At 38.7% G+C, this 17,558-nt stretch overlaps 1 protein-coding gene across 6 annotated transcripts in view; it reads right to left on the bottom strand.

Moving 5' to 3' along the window:
• Positions 1-17,558, bottom strand: part of MCC (MCC regulator of WNT signaling pathway) — a 180,021-nt gene that overhangs the window by 103,821 nt on the left and 58,642 nt on the right. For 2 of the 6 annotated variants that reach the window (XM_058424026.1, XM_040089724.2), the window contains exon 2: positions 9,020-9,076. The exons of the other annotated variants lie outside the window; for them this stretch is intronic. In XM_058424026.1, the coding sequence (XP_058280009.1) occupies positions 9,020-9,058 (39 nt within the window). In that variant the 5' untranslated portion in view covers positions 9,059-9,076. The remainder of the gene's footprint in view (positions 1-9,019; positions 9,077-17,558) is intronic. 6 annotated transcript variants of the gene reach the window in all.

The raw sequence follows: 17,558 nt of genomic DNA, 5'->3' as shown, positions 1-17,558 counted from the left end.
CAACATGGGAGAACAAAGATAGGAAGCATCAGACTAGCCAATCAATTTCCTTCTCTACCAACATTCAAGAAAGTAAGAAAATATATTAGACTAATAGTATAAATAAAAAGTTAATGACCTATCTTAACTTAGAAGCTACAATTTCCTTGACCTTTTATTGCAGTAACAACAGCGGGTTGCTTACTGAAACATACACACACCACATACTATACCCAGTATTATCCTGTCTGGGTTTAATATATTAAATATACAATAACAATAACAACAACAACAACAATTTATTATTATTAATAATAATACAAAATAATAACTGCATAGTATGCTTTTGTTAAAATTCAAACCAATGTACAGTTAAGTTCTGAAAGGTACTATAATTATAAAAACATAAGAATAAGTTTCGGAAAAGCAACTTCATGACCTCTGATCAAGCCTCCTTTATGAATGCAGTTTCTTCCTCATTATCCACCTGCTCCTACAAGCATTTCATACAATCCTGCAGATGTGATATGTGATGCCTGTTTTGCACTGTGCTTTGAAGACTGCTTTTGGTGCTGTGACATATTTTATGGAATTAGGAACATTTGTGGGCAGTAGGGTTTCTGAAGAATTTAGTGGGAAACAAATACAGATGATAGGATAGTAAGATGGACTGAATGCCATGGAAGCAGGTGACTACTATACTGTTGTACACACTACTAGAAGTGTTCTGAGGCCAAGAAGAAACCAAAAGAAAGACAAAGGGCAAGGAAGGAGGGTGCTGAAAAATTGATAAGGTTAAAGCCCTGAAAAGCACTAAAATTACTATTACATTCAGCATTTTTCCCAGCCATTGTGAAATGTGATCCTCACCACTAATCTGATCCACATTTTTCATTCCCTCAGCCTGGAACTAGACTAATTAAACCATACTGCTAAATCCAGTTGTACTCACTGCATTTGCTTGCTATTTTCAACACAGAAATTACAAAAAGAACCTATGCACCTAGATCTCTGTGAAATTAAAGTACTACTCTTATCTTTTTCCTCATTTCCTGTACTTCTCAGCTACAGTACTGCTGCACACCAGTTTGAGAACTGATGTTCAGAAAGGTAACATCTGATATAATCAGGGAGCCATAAAATCACACTGAACTATATACCAATACAAAGTATCCAAACCCCAAAAGACCAGTTTATTTGTTCTCTATGAGTCCTCTGCAGCTGATCAGTAAAGTTCTACTATGGAAGAAGAATCAGAGATGGGCCAAGATCTTGTGTCCGTGAAGCTCAGGAAGAATGTGGCTGAGGGGGACTGGGCACAGCTGCTGGAAAAAAAGCTGATGATCTCAACACCAAGAGGACCTGAGGGTCGGTTTTGATTTAGATAAACAACTATCAACAGTTGAAAAAATCAGCTGGTGTGTATTTCCTCCCAAACTCTTTAAGAGTGTGAATGTCTCCCCGAGCTAGCCAGGCCAGTGTCATACACAGCTCAGCCAACCGCCCCGCCCCCCCCCCCCCCCCCCCCCCCAAAAAAAAACAAAAAAACAAACAAACAAAAACAAACAAACAAAAACAAACAAACACCCAAAAAACCAAAAACAAAAACAACCCCAAACCAAACAACCACTATGAAAACATAAGTCAACTGACAGAATTCCAAAATGAGTTATGAGCTCGAGCCAGTTTCAAATCACGCATTTTTTCCTGGCAAGGCCAGGGATGCCCACGGTGGTGGTGGTGATTACATCAGAAAGGGAACCACACTGGTGCTGTGATTGAGCTGTGCACTGCAATTGCCCTCCTTTGCAATTGACATGCTTGACATGGGCTGTTGTGCTCTCATTGTGTTCTGTGTCACGATGCTAAAACAGACATCCCGTGTACCAGCAACTATTTTCAAATAAATAAATCTGATGTTAAACATCACACCTTCCACATGTACACTGTCTGAAAGAACCTGGTCAGGGGGTACTAGGCTCTGACATTCTCTACTCTTTTTTATTTCCCACTGGCATTTTGCATAGTTTGCAAAATTTTGCACAAAGCAAATAATCCACAACATGGACATTTCAGAGTATTGCAACTACTTAGTTTAATGACAGGCAGTATACATAACAATATCTGATTAAATATTAAGAATGTTGCCTCTTCTCTGAAAACTTTTCAATTCTTTTGTTATCAAATTACACTGGACCCCTATGCTGGCTTTGAAAACCCAAGCTGCTTTGTAACATGAGAGATGGTAGGTGTAGATGACAAGACAGAAAATGCAAGTTAGAACTCCAGCTAACAGTGTAGAAAGGGCAAAATAGGAAATGTCTATCCACTGTATTTTCTGACACCTTTCTTCTTCAAGGGAAAGAGAGACTGCAGTCAAGGAATGAAAAGGTTGATAGTGTAAATTCATAGTGAAAAACACATTTGAAGACAGAACAATAAAACCTTCAGCAATCTCAGGGCTGTGGTTGTCCTGTGGATTGCTAACTTTCATAAATGGCAGTACAGAACAGTATCAGGGCTGGTCCAGGAAAAGCACAGACAAGGCTGGCACTTATCTGCTGAGAACCTTTCACACTAAGGCATGGTAGATATACTGAAGACATGTGAACAAGGTGCAGAGAAAAAAATTACACGGAACAGTAAGTGTGAAAGAAATCACAGCACTGCTTCACACAACCAGGAAAAAACCCCAAACAAAATGAAACAAAAGTTAAGGCAAAGCTTAAAAATGTAAGAGAAGTTAAAAGACATGAAACTCATGTTACAGACAGATGTTGTAGATAAAACTCCAAGGCGTTGGCAAGTTTACATTTAATCAGGAGCACAGATCAGTACTACTTGTAAACAATACATAATTTAAGCGATTGCTGTATAAATGTGGAGCTACTCTCCATCATTTTTCTTCCCTGTTGTACACAATTTTCATGCCACCTTGTCTCCTTACCATAAAAGGTGCATTTTTATGGTCCAAGTGATGAAATAAATGTAATCAAACTCAGCTTCTAGGAGTTTACTGACAAAATGGAAGGGAAAACCATAAAAGAATAATCATATCCCAGAAGCAGTGACATGACAGATCAATATTCCCCAGACATTCTCAGCTGTATGATCTCTAGAGCACAGCCCTGAAATACCACAGCCAACAGCACTGTAACAACTACCCAAGGCAAAGTCTAAAGGACTAAAAAAGTCGTACCACTGAATTGCTGGGGATGCCTATAAAAACGCCCTAAAACTTTATGTCTGAAACAACTGTTATGAGCTAATAAAAGGCCTACATATTTTCAAAGTGATGTACAAAATGGATATTTTGTGACTGTGCTTCTGAGACAATTACTGTCTTATTAAACATTAGGCAGTTACTTCATATGCTTGTGCAACGCTAAACAAATAATGTGCCAACACTAGCCAGGATGGAGCCATCCAGATTCTAGAAAAACAATGACCAAATTTTTCTAAAACACAGTTTTAATTTGAAAAACCTGCAGAAGATGCTTTCTATCTGTTTGTATTATTTATAAACAATTTCAACCAAAGTTGCTTTGTTTGGTTTTTTTAACTGAAAATGAACATTTGCAGGCCCTTGTGAATATTTCAAACTATTTCTTCAAACAAACAAAAAATATATTCAACTAAATCAAAGAAAAAAAAAAAGTTCCATAAGCAAAACACACTAAAGATTGCTTTAAAAACACACTGAAGAGGTAAACTAACACTACTGTGGTGAGCATGATTAGTTTTAAAATGTATTAAAGGAAAAAAACCCCAAAGAATGCAATCACAGAAGATCTTCCTTTGAAAAATTAATCTGTTAACTCACACTTGATGAATGGACCATGGTATTAATTGCACTCCCGAGTATGAATGAGGCCTAGACTGATGGCTCTACTTCTGTTAAAACAGATGTTTACAGTATAATTGAAAAGTAAATTTCAGGTGACAAACAAAAGCCAAAATACTGAAATCTAAAAATAACAAAAGGAGACAAACACCTGAATCTAGGGACTGCAGAAAATAACTACACACTGGAAAGTTCACTGGTTTGGAATTCTTAAGAAATTGCCCAGTATATCTTCAGGGAAGCCCACATGTCCACACCAATGGCCTCAGAACTGGCATTTACACTCTGCAGGAATAGTCAGCCTTGCTTTTACCTTCAAGAGGGGGAACCTACAGCTATTTCCACTCCCAGTGAGAAAGCAAAGCAACAGTAATGCAGGGTATGAAAATGGGGTTGGGGGGAGACTAAGAATAAAATACTGTCTTCATTTCTCAACATACTGTCTGAAATCACAGCCTTTCTTTAACTAATAATAATAATTAAAAAACTACAAAATTATGAGCTAGGAAGGGTCCTAGCTAGGTCCTAGGTCCATGGTTAGAAGGATTTTATCCCCCTTCAGTGAACTCATTTAGTTTTCTTACTCAGCTTACAATTACTCTCAACATAATTCAAAAAAGGAAAATTATCTCTTTATCACTGCACCAATGGAAAGAGGAAGAAACTTACTTTTTCCTATCTCCTCCTCTGCCCAACTTCCACAGAGAAAATTAAGTGAGGAGAAAAACAGCAAAGTTCAGTGCAGGTCCTTTTCCCTTGAAATCAGGGAAACAGGATGCCAACCTCCTTTTCTCTATTCCTTTCTAGTTTCTTGATATGATGAGCATACTGTTTTCCCCTCAGGAACAGAAGGAGCAGAAAAATAATCCCAAGAATGCAGCTCACTCAATCCTTTGCATTTAGCATTATGGCGACCCACAGTCAGTGCTGGCTGCACCATTCCAGACAGGGTGTAAGCTCATCCACATTGCACTGTTCACCAATAGCTCTGCCATTTATTGTAAAAACTTAACTTGCTCCTTCAGCCTCAATTTTTTCTGACAATAATCCAAATCTTTCAAAACAGAGATCGCATTTCAAGAACCATCTCAAATATTAGACACTACTTGTTATGCTAATTTAATAATCATTTACTAAAGTATCCCATGGTTCTTGAGTTCTTTCCAAAAACTATCTCAAAATAACTCCTGATTTTCAAAGACAGGCCTGTGGAAGAGCAATAAAGCTGTACTTACAACGATACAAAGGATTTCTGTCTCTAGAATAACCCACATGATCTGCTGTCACCATAAATTTAGAAAATTAAGAACTTTATTGCCAGGTCCAATCACCACTTTATTTCTACCATAAGCCATAAAAAACAACAACACCACAAAAACAAAACCAAAACCAACTCAACCCAGAAAACAAACAAAAAACCCCACCAAATCCTCTAGGTTGTACTTGTTCAATCGATTGAAACTCACAGAAAGAAAATATCTCTCCAGCTTTCCTTAGTCACCCTACGCCCTAGAAAGCTTTACATTAGAACGTCCATTACGTAACTTCCAAAAGTACGGCTCTAGAATGATTTTTAGAAGCAGCTAATGAACTTTGGAGCTCCCAGATGCGACAGCAAAATTCCCTGGATGCACATGTACTTGCTTAACAAAACACATTCAGTACACTTCTTAATTATTTCACATTCCCAAGGTTTGCTGTGCTTCTGAGACCTTCATATCCCCTTCCATGCTCCTTTAAACTCCAGATAGCAGCCACTCTCTCTTCCCTCTTCTGATGACCACTCTTTCCAGGAGGCCCATTATGCCTAAGGGGACCCACCAGTCAAGGTGGTGAGAAAGTCACCACTCAGGGCAAGAAAGTGGAAAAGAAGTTGCCATCTCCAGTTACCTCCCAGCTTACAGTGAAGCAGTGGTTTTTAAAATGCTTTTTGAAAGAAAAAGTAAGGGTTACAGGGTTTTAAGTATCAATCATCTTTACACTCCTGGCTGTAAATCTCAGACTAGTCTATGCTTTGTTCTCAGGTCATTGTCTCACTAATGCCCGTTAATTCTTAGCACAAGAAACTGTCTCCTAGACCAGAACTTGCCATTTTAGGCAGAAGTCAGTTCTTTCACTCAGTAAGCTTCATAAGCCAACCAAAACTGGATGTACAACTTCTCCAAGCATAGTTTAGACTTAATACAAATCCTAGGCAGGAAAATTACTTATACTACTATAACTTCAGTTGCTGCAGGAAGTTTCCAAAATTTCCCTCTAGGTCTCCATTCCACAAACCTTTGTGTGAGTTATCTTTGGGTATTTCTCTCATAAGAAACACCCAGTATATTCTGGTATTTTCAATCATAAGTCCTGCATTTTTCACTGCCTCCCCTTTTTTATTACCTGGTCAATACACCAGTGAAAAGCTGACTAATTTTACTGAAAGCTTTGCAAATGGATGGTAAACTGCAGGAGCAGTTAGCATTATTTCCTGCTGAGGTTTTCAACTGCAATGGATGTTATTAATAGAATCATAATTTTAACAATTTGGATACAAAATAATTACTGTTGCAAAATACAGCCCTGATAAGGTTCTGTGATGAATCATCCCTAAGAGAGAGTATGTTACAAAGAAATGTTACAGTTACTACAACACTGCTAGAGGAGATTGTCTACAACAGAAAAAAAGCTAAAAAAAATATATATCCAGATTTCAGGACATCAGTAAGGGTTTTTTTTTAATATTTATATAAAGACTCTTAATGAAAGCATGCTGAATAAAGAAAAGTGTCAAGCACAATTTCTGCATGCTATCTTAACAAACTGCTCCCCTTTTCTAAAAACAGTCCATAGCCCTATCCAAGTAAGTTCTTGCTCTCTATGGTATAACCCTTTTGATATACTCTTACTGAAAAATTCCACTTAAAACCTCTTCTTCTATCTGAAAAAAACCCATGAAAAAAATTTGTGTCACTAAATCACTAGAGGGATATTTTTTCCCCTGCAAGATAAAAGTAGTATCAGAGAACTGAGAAACTGAAGATGCCTTCCATCACCTTTCACCCTCCAACAGATAGCAACTATTTAAATGTTCATATCTAGTGCTAGCCACCAGAAAACCTTATGTAAGATTTCTGCATGATGCCTCAAATTCCTCTCTGATAGCAACTACCTTTGGAATGAAGCAAACAGCACAAAGATACACCATTCAACCAGAGCTGTTCAAAAAAACTCAACTGCACAAATATATTGTTCTTTTCCAGTCATATGGGAAAGCAATAGAACCTGCAATGCACAAACTAACAAGGTGAAAATAAAAATTGATAAATTTTTATTATCAATTGCATGAACACTGATAAATCTGCACAACTGGCAGACCTCAACATGCATACTGAATAAGTATTTGTATAGATAAGTTTTTTAGTATTTCAGTGACACTTGGATATATTACTCCATTCAGGAGAAATATTTTTTTTGTCATGCACTAGGCTAATAACCCAACATGGTATCTCTGTCTGTAGCATCAGGTACAGCATCTTCTTTAAGTGGCTTCATACTTTTTCAGCAATTAATAAATTGGAATAAATAGCAGGTTTCTCCCAATATAAAAGCAAGTAGCTGTAAAATTTGCAGAGAATCAAGTGTCTGTAGCATGACAAAACCAAATTAGAGCATTTGAGTCAACTGGTGACAGCAATTTGTTAAGATGGGATCAAAAGTAATTCAGAGACACAGACAGTAATTATGAACCTGAAGCTACTCCAAGTGTTCATGAATACAATGGTTAGAATTTCAGCCGAGTTCAAAACTCCTGCAAAGCTTATGGGAAGAAAAAAGTGTCCGGAAAACCTCGGTACATGATTACATGTTTTTCTCTTAACCTCTCCTCCCACAATGACCCCATTTTTTTTTCTTTATTTACTACTACTATAAGTTCAGAAACAGAAGCTTGACAGATGAACTTCAAGTTTTTCTTCAAGTGAGGATTTCTCTATTTTCTTTTTCAACAACAGAAACGTTCATCAAGAAGAAACGTACAACAATTTTTTAAAATGTCAAAAACTTCTGCAAATGAAAAGTCATTTTCTAACCACACTATTTCATATTTGGGTTAAGACTACGCATTTTGTATTAATTTTCCCAGCAATTTTTCTGTAAAAGAATATAAGTGAAGATTCATATGTGTCTACCAGACAATCTTCACTTGTATATACACACGCTCAAAATTTAATTGCAGATACTGAAATTACAGATGCTTATAATTATCAAAGTTGAAAGCTTCAGTCACACAGATAAACAGCAACTGCTATAACACTTTGCAATTAATTTAAATAGTATACGCAATATTATGTATATGTCCCTACCAAGCCCAAGGCAGATTCACTCCTTATCCTGGACTCTGAATGCCAAATTAAACCCTGTATTTCATCCCTATAGTCCTATTAAATAAACAGGAGTTGCATAGATGTTTATGAGTCCAGAGCATGGTTCCATGAGAAGTGCACATCCCCTAAGACTGTCCTTGAGTGTAATTTTCTTTGCTTTAAATCATCAAAAAATAACAGAAAAACACAATACTAATTCTCTAAGGAAGTCAGGACAACACAGAAAGTTGCTTCTACAGCAACTTTTTGATAAAATACATTTTTTATGTTTACATCACACAAACGCCTCCTCACAGATGTACATATAAAAAAAAGGAAGACAAAGATCATGACATCACTATATATATAAAGGCATTTTATGTGTCACACATCCCACATAACACTTCAAAATGTATGCATCTTTCTTATGACCACTTTCACTAACATTCACCCACACAAAAAAACTCACTGCGAGTGTGACATATAAAGAGCTTTCAAGCAGTAACTGGCACAGCTGTAAATCTACATAAGGCTCTACCAATAAATCTTGTGCTCTCTGCTGCCAATATAGAAACATTAATCCTAAGAGGAACACAATGCAGTACCTCCTTAACTGTTTAAAGCAGGGCAAATATTTTACTCATGTTAATTGTCCTGAGAGAAAAAGATCAACACTGAATTATTCCATTTAACGCATGGCTTATTTTTCACCCCTGAACAGAACACAGGCCAAAAAAATGCAGATTCCAAAGTTATAACGCTATTCTGCATTAATTCTTCATAAAAATCGTACCTCATTAATACAGCATTCTTGTTTGAGTCTTTATACAACATTTGGCATATTACTCACATAATCTGGTAGAATGGAAGTGGAAGTTACTTTTTTCATTTCTCATGGCTTCACCATCTGTGTAACAGAATATTTCACAGTTCAGGTGAAGAGTTACATTGGTACATTTTTTCTTCATTCAATTTCATTTGCATTCTCAGCAATTGTTTCTGTGGGCTCTAAAATCTTGACATATCAAGAAATAGTATCATTAATATAATTTTAGGAATGGAAAAGTACTAATATAACTGAAAAAAAACAGTAAAAAACCAAACCAAACCAACCAACAAACAAAAACATTCTTCCCATCTTTAAGCAGATTCCTTTGTCAAAAACCATACTAAAGAAGTACTGTAGCAGATCAGACCACAGGCTGACAGTCCAGCATCGTGCCTCTGAGAGTGGCAAATCAGAGAGAAGTTGAAAAAAACATGGAAGAACTAGGTATACATTTGTATAGCTTCTCTGGTATTTCTTTGTACAGTCTGCACCTTTACAATATCTTTTGTCCCTTTTGATCTTCTTTGTATCACTCATGAATTTATAATGCTCTCTCAAAACATATACCAATTTTTCTTCCTTATCATCTGAGGCTAACATGCCCTAATCTATTAGGGTGTGTCCTAAACAGGATAAACTCTTCCACTTTTTGATCCTCCCTAGTGCCTTTCTTGAGACCACTTTGGTTTTACAGTTCTGGTGCTGGACAAATCACAGCCCTGTGGGCCAGTGCCTTGCAGCATAGCTGGCCACGCTGATTTTTTGCTGTCAGCAACCTTAATCTATGCATATTTTACATCACTGATTCCACTACATTAACAATCTAGCCTACACATTAAGTAATTCTTGTGTTCTCAAGTTTTTCTCCTGGGTATGTTTCATGGTTCTCTGTGCTGGGACTTTCAAAGTTGGCTGTCCTCTGCAGACCCTCACCTCAGATAACTGGTATCAATTGCAGAGAAAAACACAGGTCTTTAGAAGAAAGCAGCGGCAAGTCTATTAGCAGTTCCCCTCCATGAAGTGGGCAGGCTGAGTGTCTTCAGCTAAAGCAGTGGGCAGGCTGTGCATCTTCAGCTAAAGCATTTCTGAGGATTTATTGCATATGAATGCTGGTAACAGCTGCTGGTATGCAAGCAGGAGCAGAAGATACGTCTGTGCACATGACGGGGGTGCATGAAAGAAGGCAACTTTCAAGTGACATCATGGCAGGTAGCAGAGATGGCAATTACCCAAATTATTCATATTCTACAGAGCTGTGGATAACTTGATGCTTAAGCAGCTGACTTCAGTGAACCAAACTCCTATATTCATATTCATATTTTGACAAATACCAGTGGAAGCACACACTTCTGGTGAAGAACTGCCACATACATCCAGTATCCATCCCAAGCAACATCTCCACACCTTCCGACAGAGCCTACTTGCTCAGCTAAGCTTGCATTTACACAGCTATGCTGGTTCAATATCCAAGCAATACCTACACTGTGCCATGTTTACTTAGTTGTAAGCCTTGATGTTCACAGAGGGAGGTCAAGGGCTCGCAGGTGGCTGCACCCACTCCTCCGGACTGCAATTCCAGCCTGAGCTCTCCCTTCCTCCACTCACTGCTGTGATTTTTCCCCTCTCCGGGGTCCTGACATAAGATACTTCTATATACTCCTTTTTTTCTGGATTGTTTATTGCCTTCTGCACATACCATTCTTCTCCTGTTCCCTCCCTTCACCGAAGCTGCCAGCAACTCCCGGTGCAGCCTAGAGCCTGCAGTGCAGCAGCTGTTTCCATTCAGCACTGCGTCCCTCTGAGGATGGAATTAGCCCCCCATTAACCCCCTCCCTCCTGCTGTCATGAATCGACTCAGCTATTTAACTAAATCAGGGAGCAATTAGTAGTAGAGTATCTGTTTGCAGTCACCACGCCTGCCTCTTTCAGTTCAATGCTGAGTATGCAGCAGCAAACTTAGCTGCCACAGATACCTAAGCCCCAGAACATAACAGTTCAAAGACTCTTCCTAGAAATTAAGGTCTATCAACAGGTATTTTAAAAGAGACTGTGCGACAGGAATCAGATTTACAACAACAAGGGTCAAGTTCTAATACGTGTTATTGCTGGTAAAAAACAGCCACTTTACAAAGTAACCTATTATTTCTTTATGGTTTTATATTTGATTTGTTATGTTGGGGGTTTTTTAACCTGCTCAAAATAGTGGAATTCTTTATGATATTTCTTTGCTGATGTGCACTAACTGTTCCATGTACCAGAGTATCTGGGAACATATATTGAAAACCAAAATTTTAAAATCCTCTTGAGATAAAACAGCTTTTAAAAAGAAGTGGTTGTTGTAGAAAATTAACACTGGTGTCTTGGTTTGAAAAGACAGGTATCTGCTAGGGAGAGGCAGGCCTCTCTAGGAATGGGGAATTCCAATCCCTTCCCTCCGTGTTATTGTAATTTGGAAGATTAAAAAAACCTTTTCACTCAGAGCTACGAGGAAAGGAATAACAGTCCTTTACTAGTAAATATAACAGGACAGACGAATGACAAGAGCAATTATAATAATAATAAAACAGAACTGTGATATATGTCCTAAAGTTAATTCATGTTAATAGGATATAAAATGTAATACAAACCATATAAATATAAGTTTTGTAGAAACTAGAATGTTATAAGTTAAGTTTTGTTTAAACTAGCATATTGTGAGTTAACTCGGGGGAAGGTGACTCAACAAAATACAGGAATTTCTCTAGCCTGAAACGGCATGGGAGGGACACGAGGAAAACATGATTGGAATTACCAGAAAGGGGAACGAGAAAAATGCCGCTGCTGGGAATCCTTGAAAGGGAACAAAAGACGACGGAAAACGGAGATGATAGCCCGGAGAACCAGATGATTACTTCAGATCAATATCTAGATCGTCTCCGCCAGAAATTAACATCTCCACACCACACCTGGACCCAACCATAAACAGTATTGTCCTCCTCCGCCGATCTATTCAGACTCTCAGAACCAAAACCTGCATGATTAATGAAGATGCCTTGGAGGAAGGACCGTCAAAATCCCGAGCCTCTCTCCGCGATCCAGTGTATAAAAGGAGACTGCTGCAAATCAAAAATGTGAACTTGGGGGATAATAGACTGACAGAGTGTGTTATCAATTGTTCACCCAGCGGCGACCCCGGGCTCGACGCTGTCCTTTTAATTGTGGCTGTCCGAGACTGTTATTCTGTCTCACAATAAAATTCCAAATTTTGATTTATCGATTTTGGTCTATCTTATTTATAACAAGAACCAAGAACCCCGAGGGGCTTTGTCTCACAAGTCCCGGGCAGTCTGATCTCTTGGGATCCCAAGAGCACCAAACTGAAACGGGGCTAACGGGGCTAATGGCTGGAAATGGTGGGTTGTCCCCAGCAGGCAGGGGGGTGTCCTGGCAGGCAAAGTGAGCAGTGCTGAAGAAGCTGCAGTGGCTGGACCCGGGCTGACCCAAAAATCCAGCAGGGTAGGTGAAAAACTCTGAATTCCTGGGCGCTCCAACAGATGATAGAATTCTCAGGACTGAACCCCTCCGTTAACCGTGGAATCCACGCAGCTACCAGTGGTCCGACCGTCCTCCCTGGAAAACCGAGAGGCGAAAAGAACCACCACCCTCAGCTCCCGGGAGCCTTTCCCTCCGGCTAAACTAAGCGATCCACTTCTTTTGTATGGGTTAAGCACCCTTTAACTATCAGTACTTAGTCTCCTAGCAACTTAAGGGGGAAAAAATTCCACAGGAAAACTTAACCCCCAACAACTGGTTGCTTTCTATTTTTACATTGCAGTAACAAGGTGAGTGTTCCTCCTCCTCTCAACCGTAGTCCCCAGCTGTTTCAGTCCATTTTCAAGTATTTTGTCCTACTCTTTTGAACCTTCAGAAAAAAGTATTGATGGCTTCCTTTCTCAGACAGCTACTTGCCTCAGGCATTTCATCCAAGTCTCAGAAGTTAAATTTGTCTTTAGATGGACCCAGACTGCAAGTTACACAAAACTATTACTACAAAAGCCAAACTTGAGACAAGTTGCATAGCGCTCAGTGAAGTACAGGCAGCGAAGCTGGAAGTAGCTACCTGGGCAGAAGTAACAATGCCTCAGTGCCTGCAAACCAGATCCTGATCAGCCAAACACATTCCTCTTCCTGCTGTCCCCAAACTCCTAGAAACAGCCACAGATGTGTGTTCTGTGCTTGGTAAAAGGCTTGCTGTCCTAGCAACAGATCTTCCCCATCATTATTCTGTTTACTCTTCCTCTAACCTCACCAGAGGCCCTACTACTTCCATGGTGGAGGAAATCTGACTGCAGAACCTGGGACTCGGAGAACAAACCCTTGGCACCATATAGCTGATTCTGTAACATGCTTAACTGGTTATTCAAATGTTCATCCCTTAAGTGAACCTGGGACTGAGTCTGAGGCTCTTCTAGCCTCGCAGATGTTGAAATTTCTGAGGGGTTTAGGGCTGGGAAACAAACTAAAAGCAAGCAAGCAAGCAGTTTTCTTCTGAAGGAAAAATCCCTCCCTACCTTATGACCTGAAGTTATTGCTCCAGACACAGTGCAATGTCACCCACTGAGTGTATCACAAAGCACTCAGCAAAACACTCTTTGCAGTCTCAACAACTGGAAGGGTAAAAGAACTGCAGACGCCACCACAAATTTGCTCTTTCTTGAGTCACACAATGGGATATCTTCCTGCAAATTTGACTGTGCTAATATCACTGTAAAGCAATCTAATCAGCAAGAATCCAAATGTCCGCTAAAACAAATAAGAAAAAATAAAATTGAACTTGACCCAGAAAATGAGGGAAAGTAATTTTTCTTGTCTTGTTCTAAGATTCCAGAACCAGAAAATGTATCTGAAAGCCTGTACCAATCTGAATAAAAACATACTGATATATGGTCCTAACATATTATATATTCACATCCAGTCAAATTTAAGTGTAAGTATTTCTTGAAGGAAAGAACATGAGAGGCAGGAAGGGAAGAAATGTTTCCTGAGACTGCGTGCACCAGCTATATAAGATTCTCACATTTCTCACATGTCTTCTCAAACAACTCCAGTAGAGTATTTCTGTAAATGTAATTTATAGTACTCTTTAATCCTGTTACCAACATTTTCCATTTACCCAGTCTCAACACAGAACCAGAGAAATTTATAATCTGCTTCTCTGAGCTCTAATCATGCACAGTTTGTACACACTTAAAAATCTCCATTCAAGTTCCATTTATAAATGTATAATGAGACTGAAACAGTCCCCACTACACTAGCAGAACATTACACAATCTCAGGTGCTGTGGGTCAAAACTGGATTTGTATTAACCTGGTTAAGATATTTTTCAGAGGTCAGTTCCACTGCCCAGAAAAAGCATGACATTCAAAGTCTGCAAAACAACATGAGGGATACCACAGGGCACCCTTATCTTTCTAGTTTTTCCCCTGATCCATATTCAGATGAGAATAAATCCCAGTTTGCACTGCTGTCAGAAAACAGAGCAGGGATGCTCATGTCTTGTGAATAGCCAAGTTTTTGAGCCACGGGGGTCCAAAGTCTCTGTTGGTAGAGGTTTCTATCATGGAATTTTTCCTTGCAACTACTTCTACCTGAAGTTCAGAGTTTGTACAATTCAGTGCTACATACCAGCCATACACTGGAATCATCAATTCTGCCTTCCCTTCCTTTCCATATGATACCAGGCTGTGTACCTAGAGACACATACAATTGTAGGGCTTGTAGTCACCTCCAACTTTTCCCAAATGTTGTGACTGCAGACCGTGTGGACTTGGTCAGTAAATGGTGCTGTGAATTAGAAAACCTGCTTTGAACTAATATACTTTGTGGTAGTTCACCATGAGACTAGACAACCGCCGATGGCAAAAGAAAGAACCTGCTCTTTGTCCGGGGGGAAAATACTGCTTTATTCTCCAGTCCTGCCCTACCTCTCCTGGAGATCTTCCCCCATCGCTTTCCGGGCTAGGAAGAACTCAGCTTTCCCCACCCGGGGGGCGCTTTTTCCCCAGGGGGCAGGGCCCAGAGGCAGACACAAGGCATCATCCAATCAGGGAGAAGGGGCAGTGGAAGAGAATCAGGTTACAGATGAGTAAAGAAAAACCACATGATACAGATTACAAATCCGATAAAATACAATATAAACCAAATTAATGCATTACAACAATATTTGAGTTTCCTGAGATTTGAGTTAGCTGCTTTTCTTAAGTAAGGACATTAAGGGCTTTAATTATAGCAAATGTTCATTACAAAATCAGAAAACACGACAGAGATCTGGAAAAGAATTCAAGGGCAGTATAAACCAGATGTCTCTAAGCAAGACCATTACACTTAAACATAAACATCTCTCTGCACAACTCACACACATTTTTGCAGTGTTACCAACTCAACCATTCCAGTGCTATTCCATACCCCAGAACTACACACAGCATGAGATACAAATGCAGCACAATCAGCCAAGGGAAAATCAGGGCTTGTTTTACATACTTAGCTATGTGACTATCAATGGACAACTTTGACTTCACTGACAACAAAAATTATGGAAACTGTGAGAATCAACCATTCTGTCTGTTCAAGCCACTTCTCAGCCATGGGCAGAATGAAGGCAGATAGGATCATACCAGCTCTTCAAAATCCCAACAGCCCTTACACATTATCGCTTAATTTTATCCAAGCTGATTTTAAGCTTCTAATCCTTACACATGGGACAGAGCTGTTTCTCCCACGAGTCTGAATCATCCACTTTGAAATTGTTACATCTTCCTCCTCCACAATCCCCACAGTTAATCAGAAGACTAAACTCTACCTTGCCTACTGTAACAGAATTATACTGTGCCATTTCAAACAATTAAAAAAGCTATTACATGGGCAGAGATTTAAAAAAGAGTCCTCAAGCACCTTTTACTGAAGACTCTCATCCAGCTAAAACAAAGTAACATCACTGTTGGAGTCCAGCTTAACAGAATTAAGATTTAGGCCAAAACAAACCAAAGAATCCCCTTCCTGTCTCCAAAACAAGAACAAATTCTAAATTATTAATCTTGCACTCTTAGAGTCCAAATAACACCAACAAAAGCGGAACACTGATAAATTCCTGTAGCACATTGAAAGAAAGATTTGGGAGACTCATTACTATCAACTCTTCCAAATTAAAGCCTGAAAACACCACATGCTACTGGTTAAGGAACCAAGGGATTTCTTATGCAGAGAACATAAAACTACTACTACTTTAAAAATCTTGGAGTGAAAAGTAAGGTACCACATAACACTTTACAGAAGTGGGTAATGATATTTCTTTCCACAAACAACAACAACAATTGAGACTGTTTTTTTGTTGTTGTTGTTTTGTTTTTTCTTTCTCAGACATCAGACAGGAAATGACAGAACTGGCACTGGAAGCCAGGTGTTTAATTTCCCAGGGTCCTCTCATCCCACCATCCTGACCCCATCCTGAATATATTTTCATATTTTGGTGGGCACACCATAAGGTTAACTCTGTTTACTATCCTATTCTATGTGCATGAATTATACAACACAGTAGTGATATAAAAAAAATGCTAGTTTCAGAAATCAATAAAATTCTGAAATAATTTTTTTTAATCAGAAGTGAGATGACATTGCCAATTTTCTGGTGACAAATTCATTTTTTAGATTAGGACAATAGGAATTAGAAAGCTTGTTTTGAAACAGTAATTGAGAAGAGATATTTCATTCACATAAAACTACAAACGTACTAGTGATTTTATTTCTGTGAAGCAAAACCACAGAGGAATGAAAGAAAAGGTTTTATTGTTGTACTGCATAGAATATGGAAATGATTTTTTTACCTGTTGTACACATTAACTTTAGTAATAGTGTTTTGGAAAATGTGTAGTAGGTATTAAAGTCAAGATATTTCAATCTGTCTTCACTGAACAGAGCTTATGAAGAGCTTATGCAGCCCCCCAACCCCCCAATGAAACCAACAAAAAAGGTTTTATAGATCATTCCACACCTTAAAATATTTTAATGCAATAGAGGAGAAAGTAAACTAAAAAGGAACAGAGATATATACAAGCTATACTGAGTACTGGTGTCCAGAAGTGTACATAAAAGGGAGTTGCACATTATTTATAGTTGAGAAAGCAGGACCTCAGATGGAAATCGAAATATTAGATACAGCTTGTTTTAGTTCCAACTTGTTCACATTTCATGGAAGCCATGCCCTGCAGTCATTTCAGAACACCCTGTCTTCTTTTATAAATTAATCACAGTAATGTGCTCTGCTGTCAGATACCAGCCGAGCTGGCAAACAGAAATCTTATCGTCCTTTTCAAAGGTGACCATATTAGTTCTTTACAAAGAGCATACCAATTCATAAAGATACATCTGTCTGTGCACATGAGAAGCATGTTTGGAAATGCAACCTATATTTTAAAAAACCTATGAAACTAGAGCTAATCCAATGTATCTAACATTATTTAATCAGGGAAGCAAACCCTGAGACGTGAAAGATCAGAAGTGGTGAATCTGAAAGATCTGGACTGG

Source organism: Hirundo rustica, chromosome Z, assembly GCF_015227805.2.
Source record: "Hirundo rustica isolate bHirRus1 chromosome Z, bHirRus1.pri.v3, whole genome shotgun sequence".
Lineage (NCBI taxonomy): Eukaryota > Metazoa > Chordata > Aves > Passeriformes > Hirundinidae > Hirundo > Hirundo rustica.
This window is presented reverse-complemented; position numbering and strand designations above follow the sequence as displayed.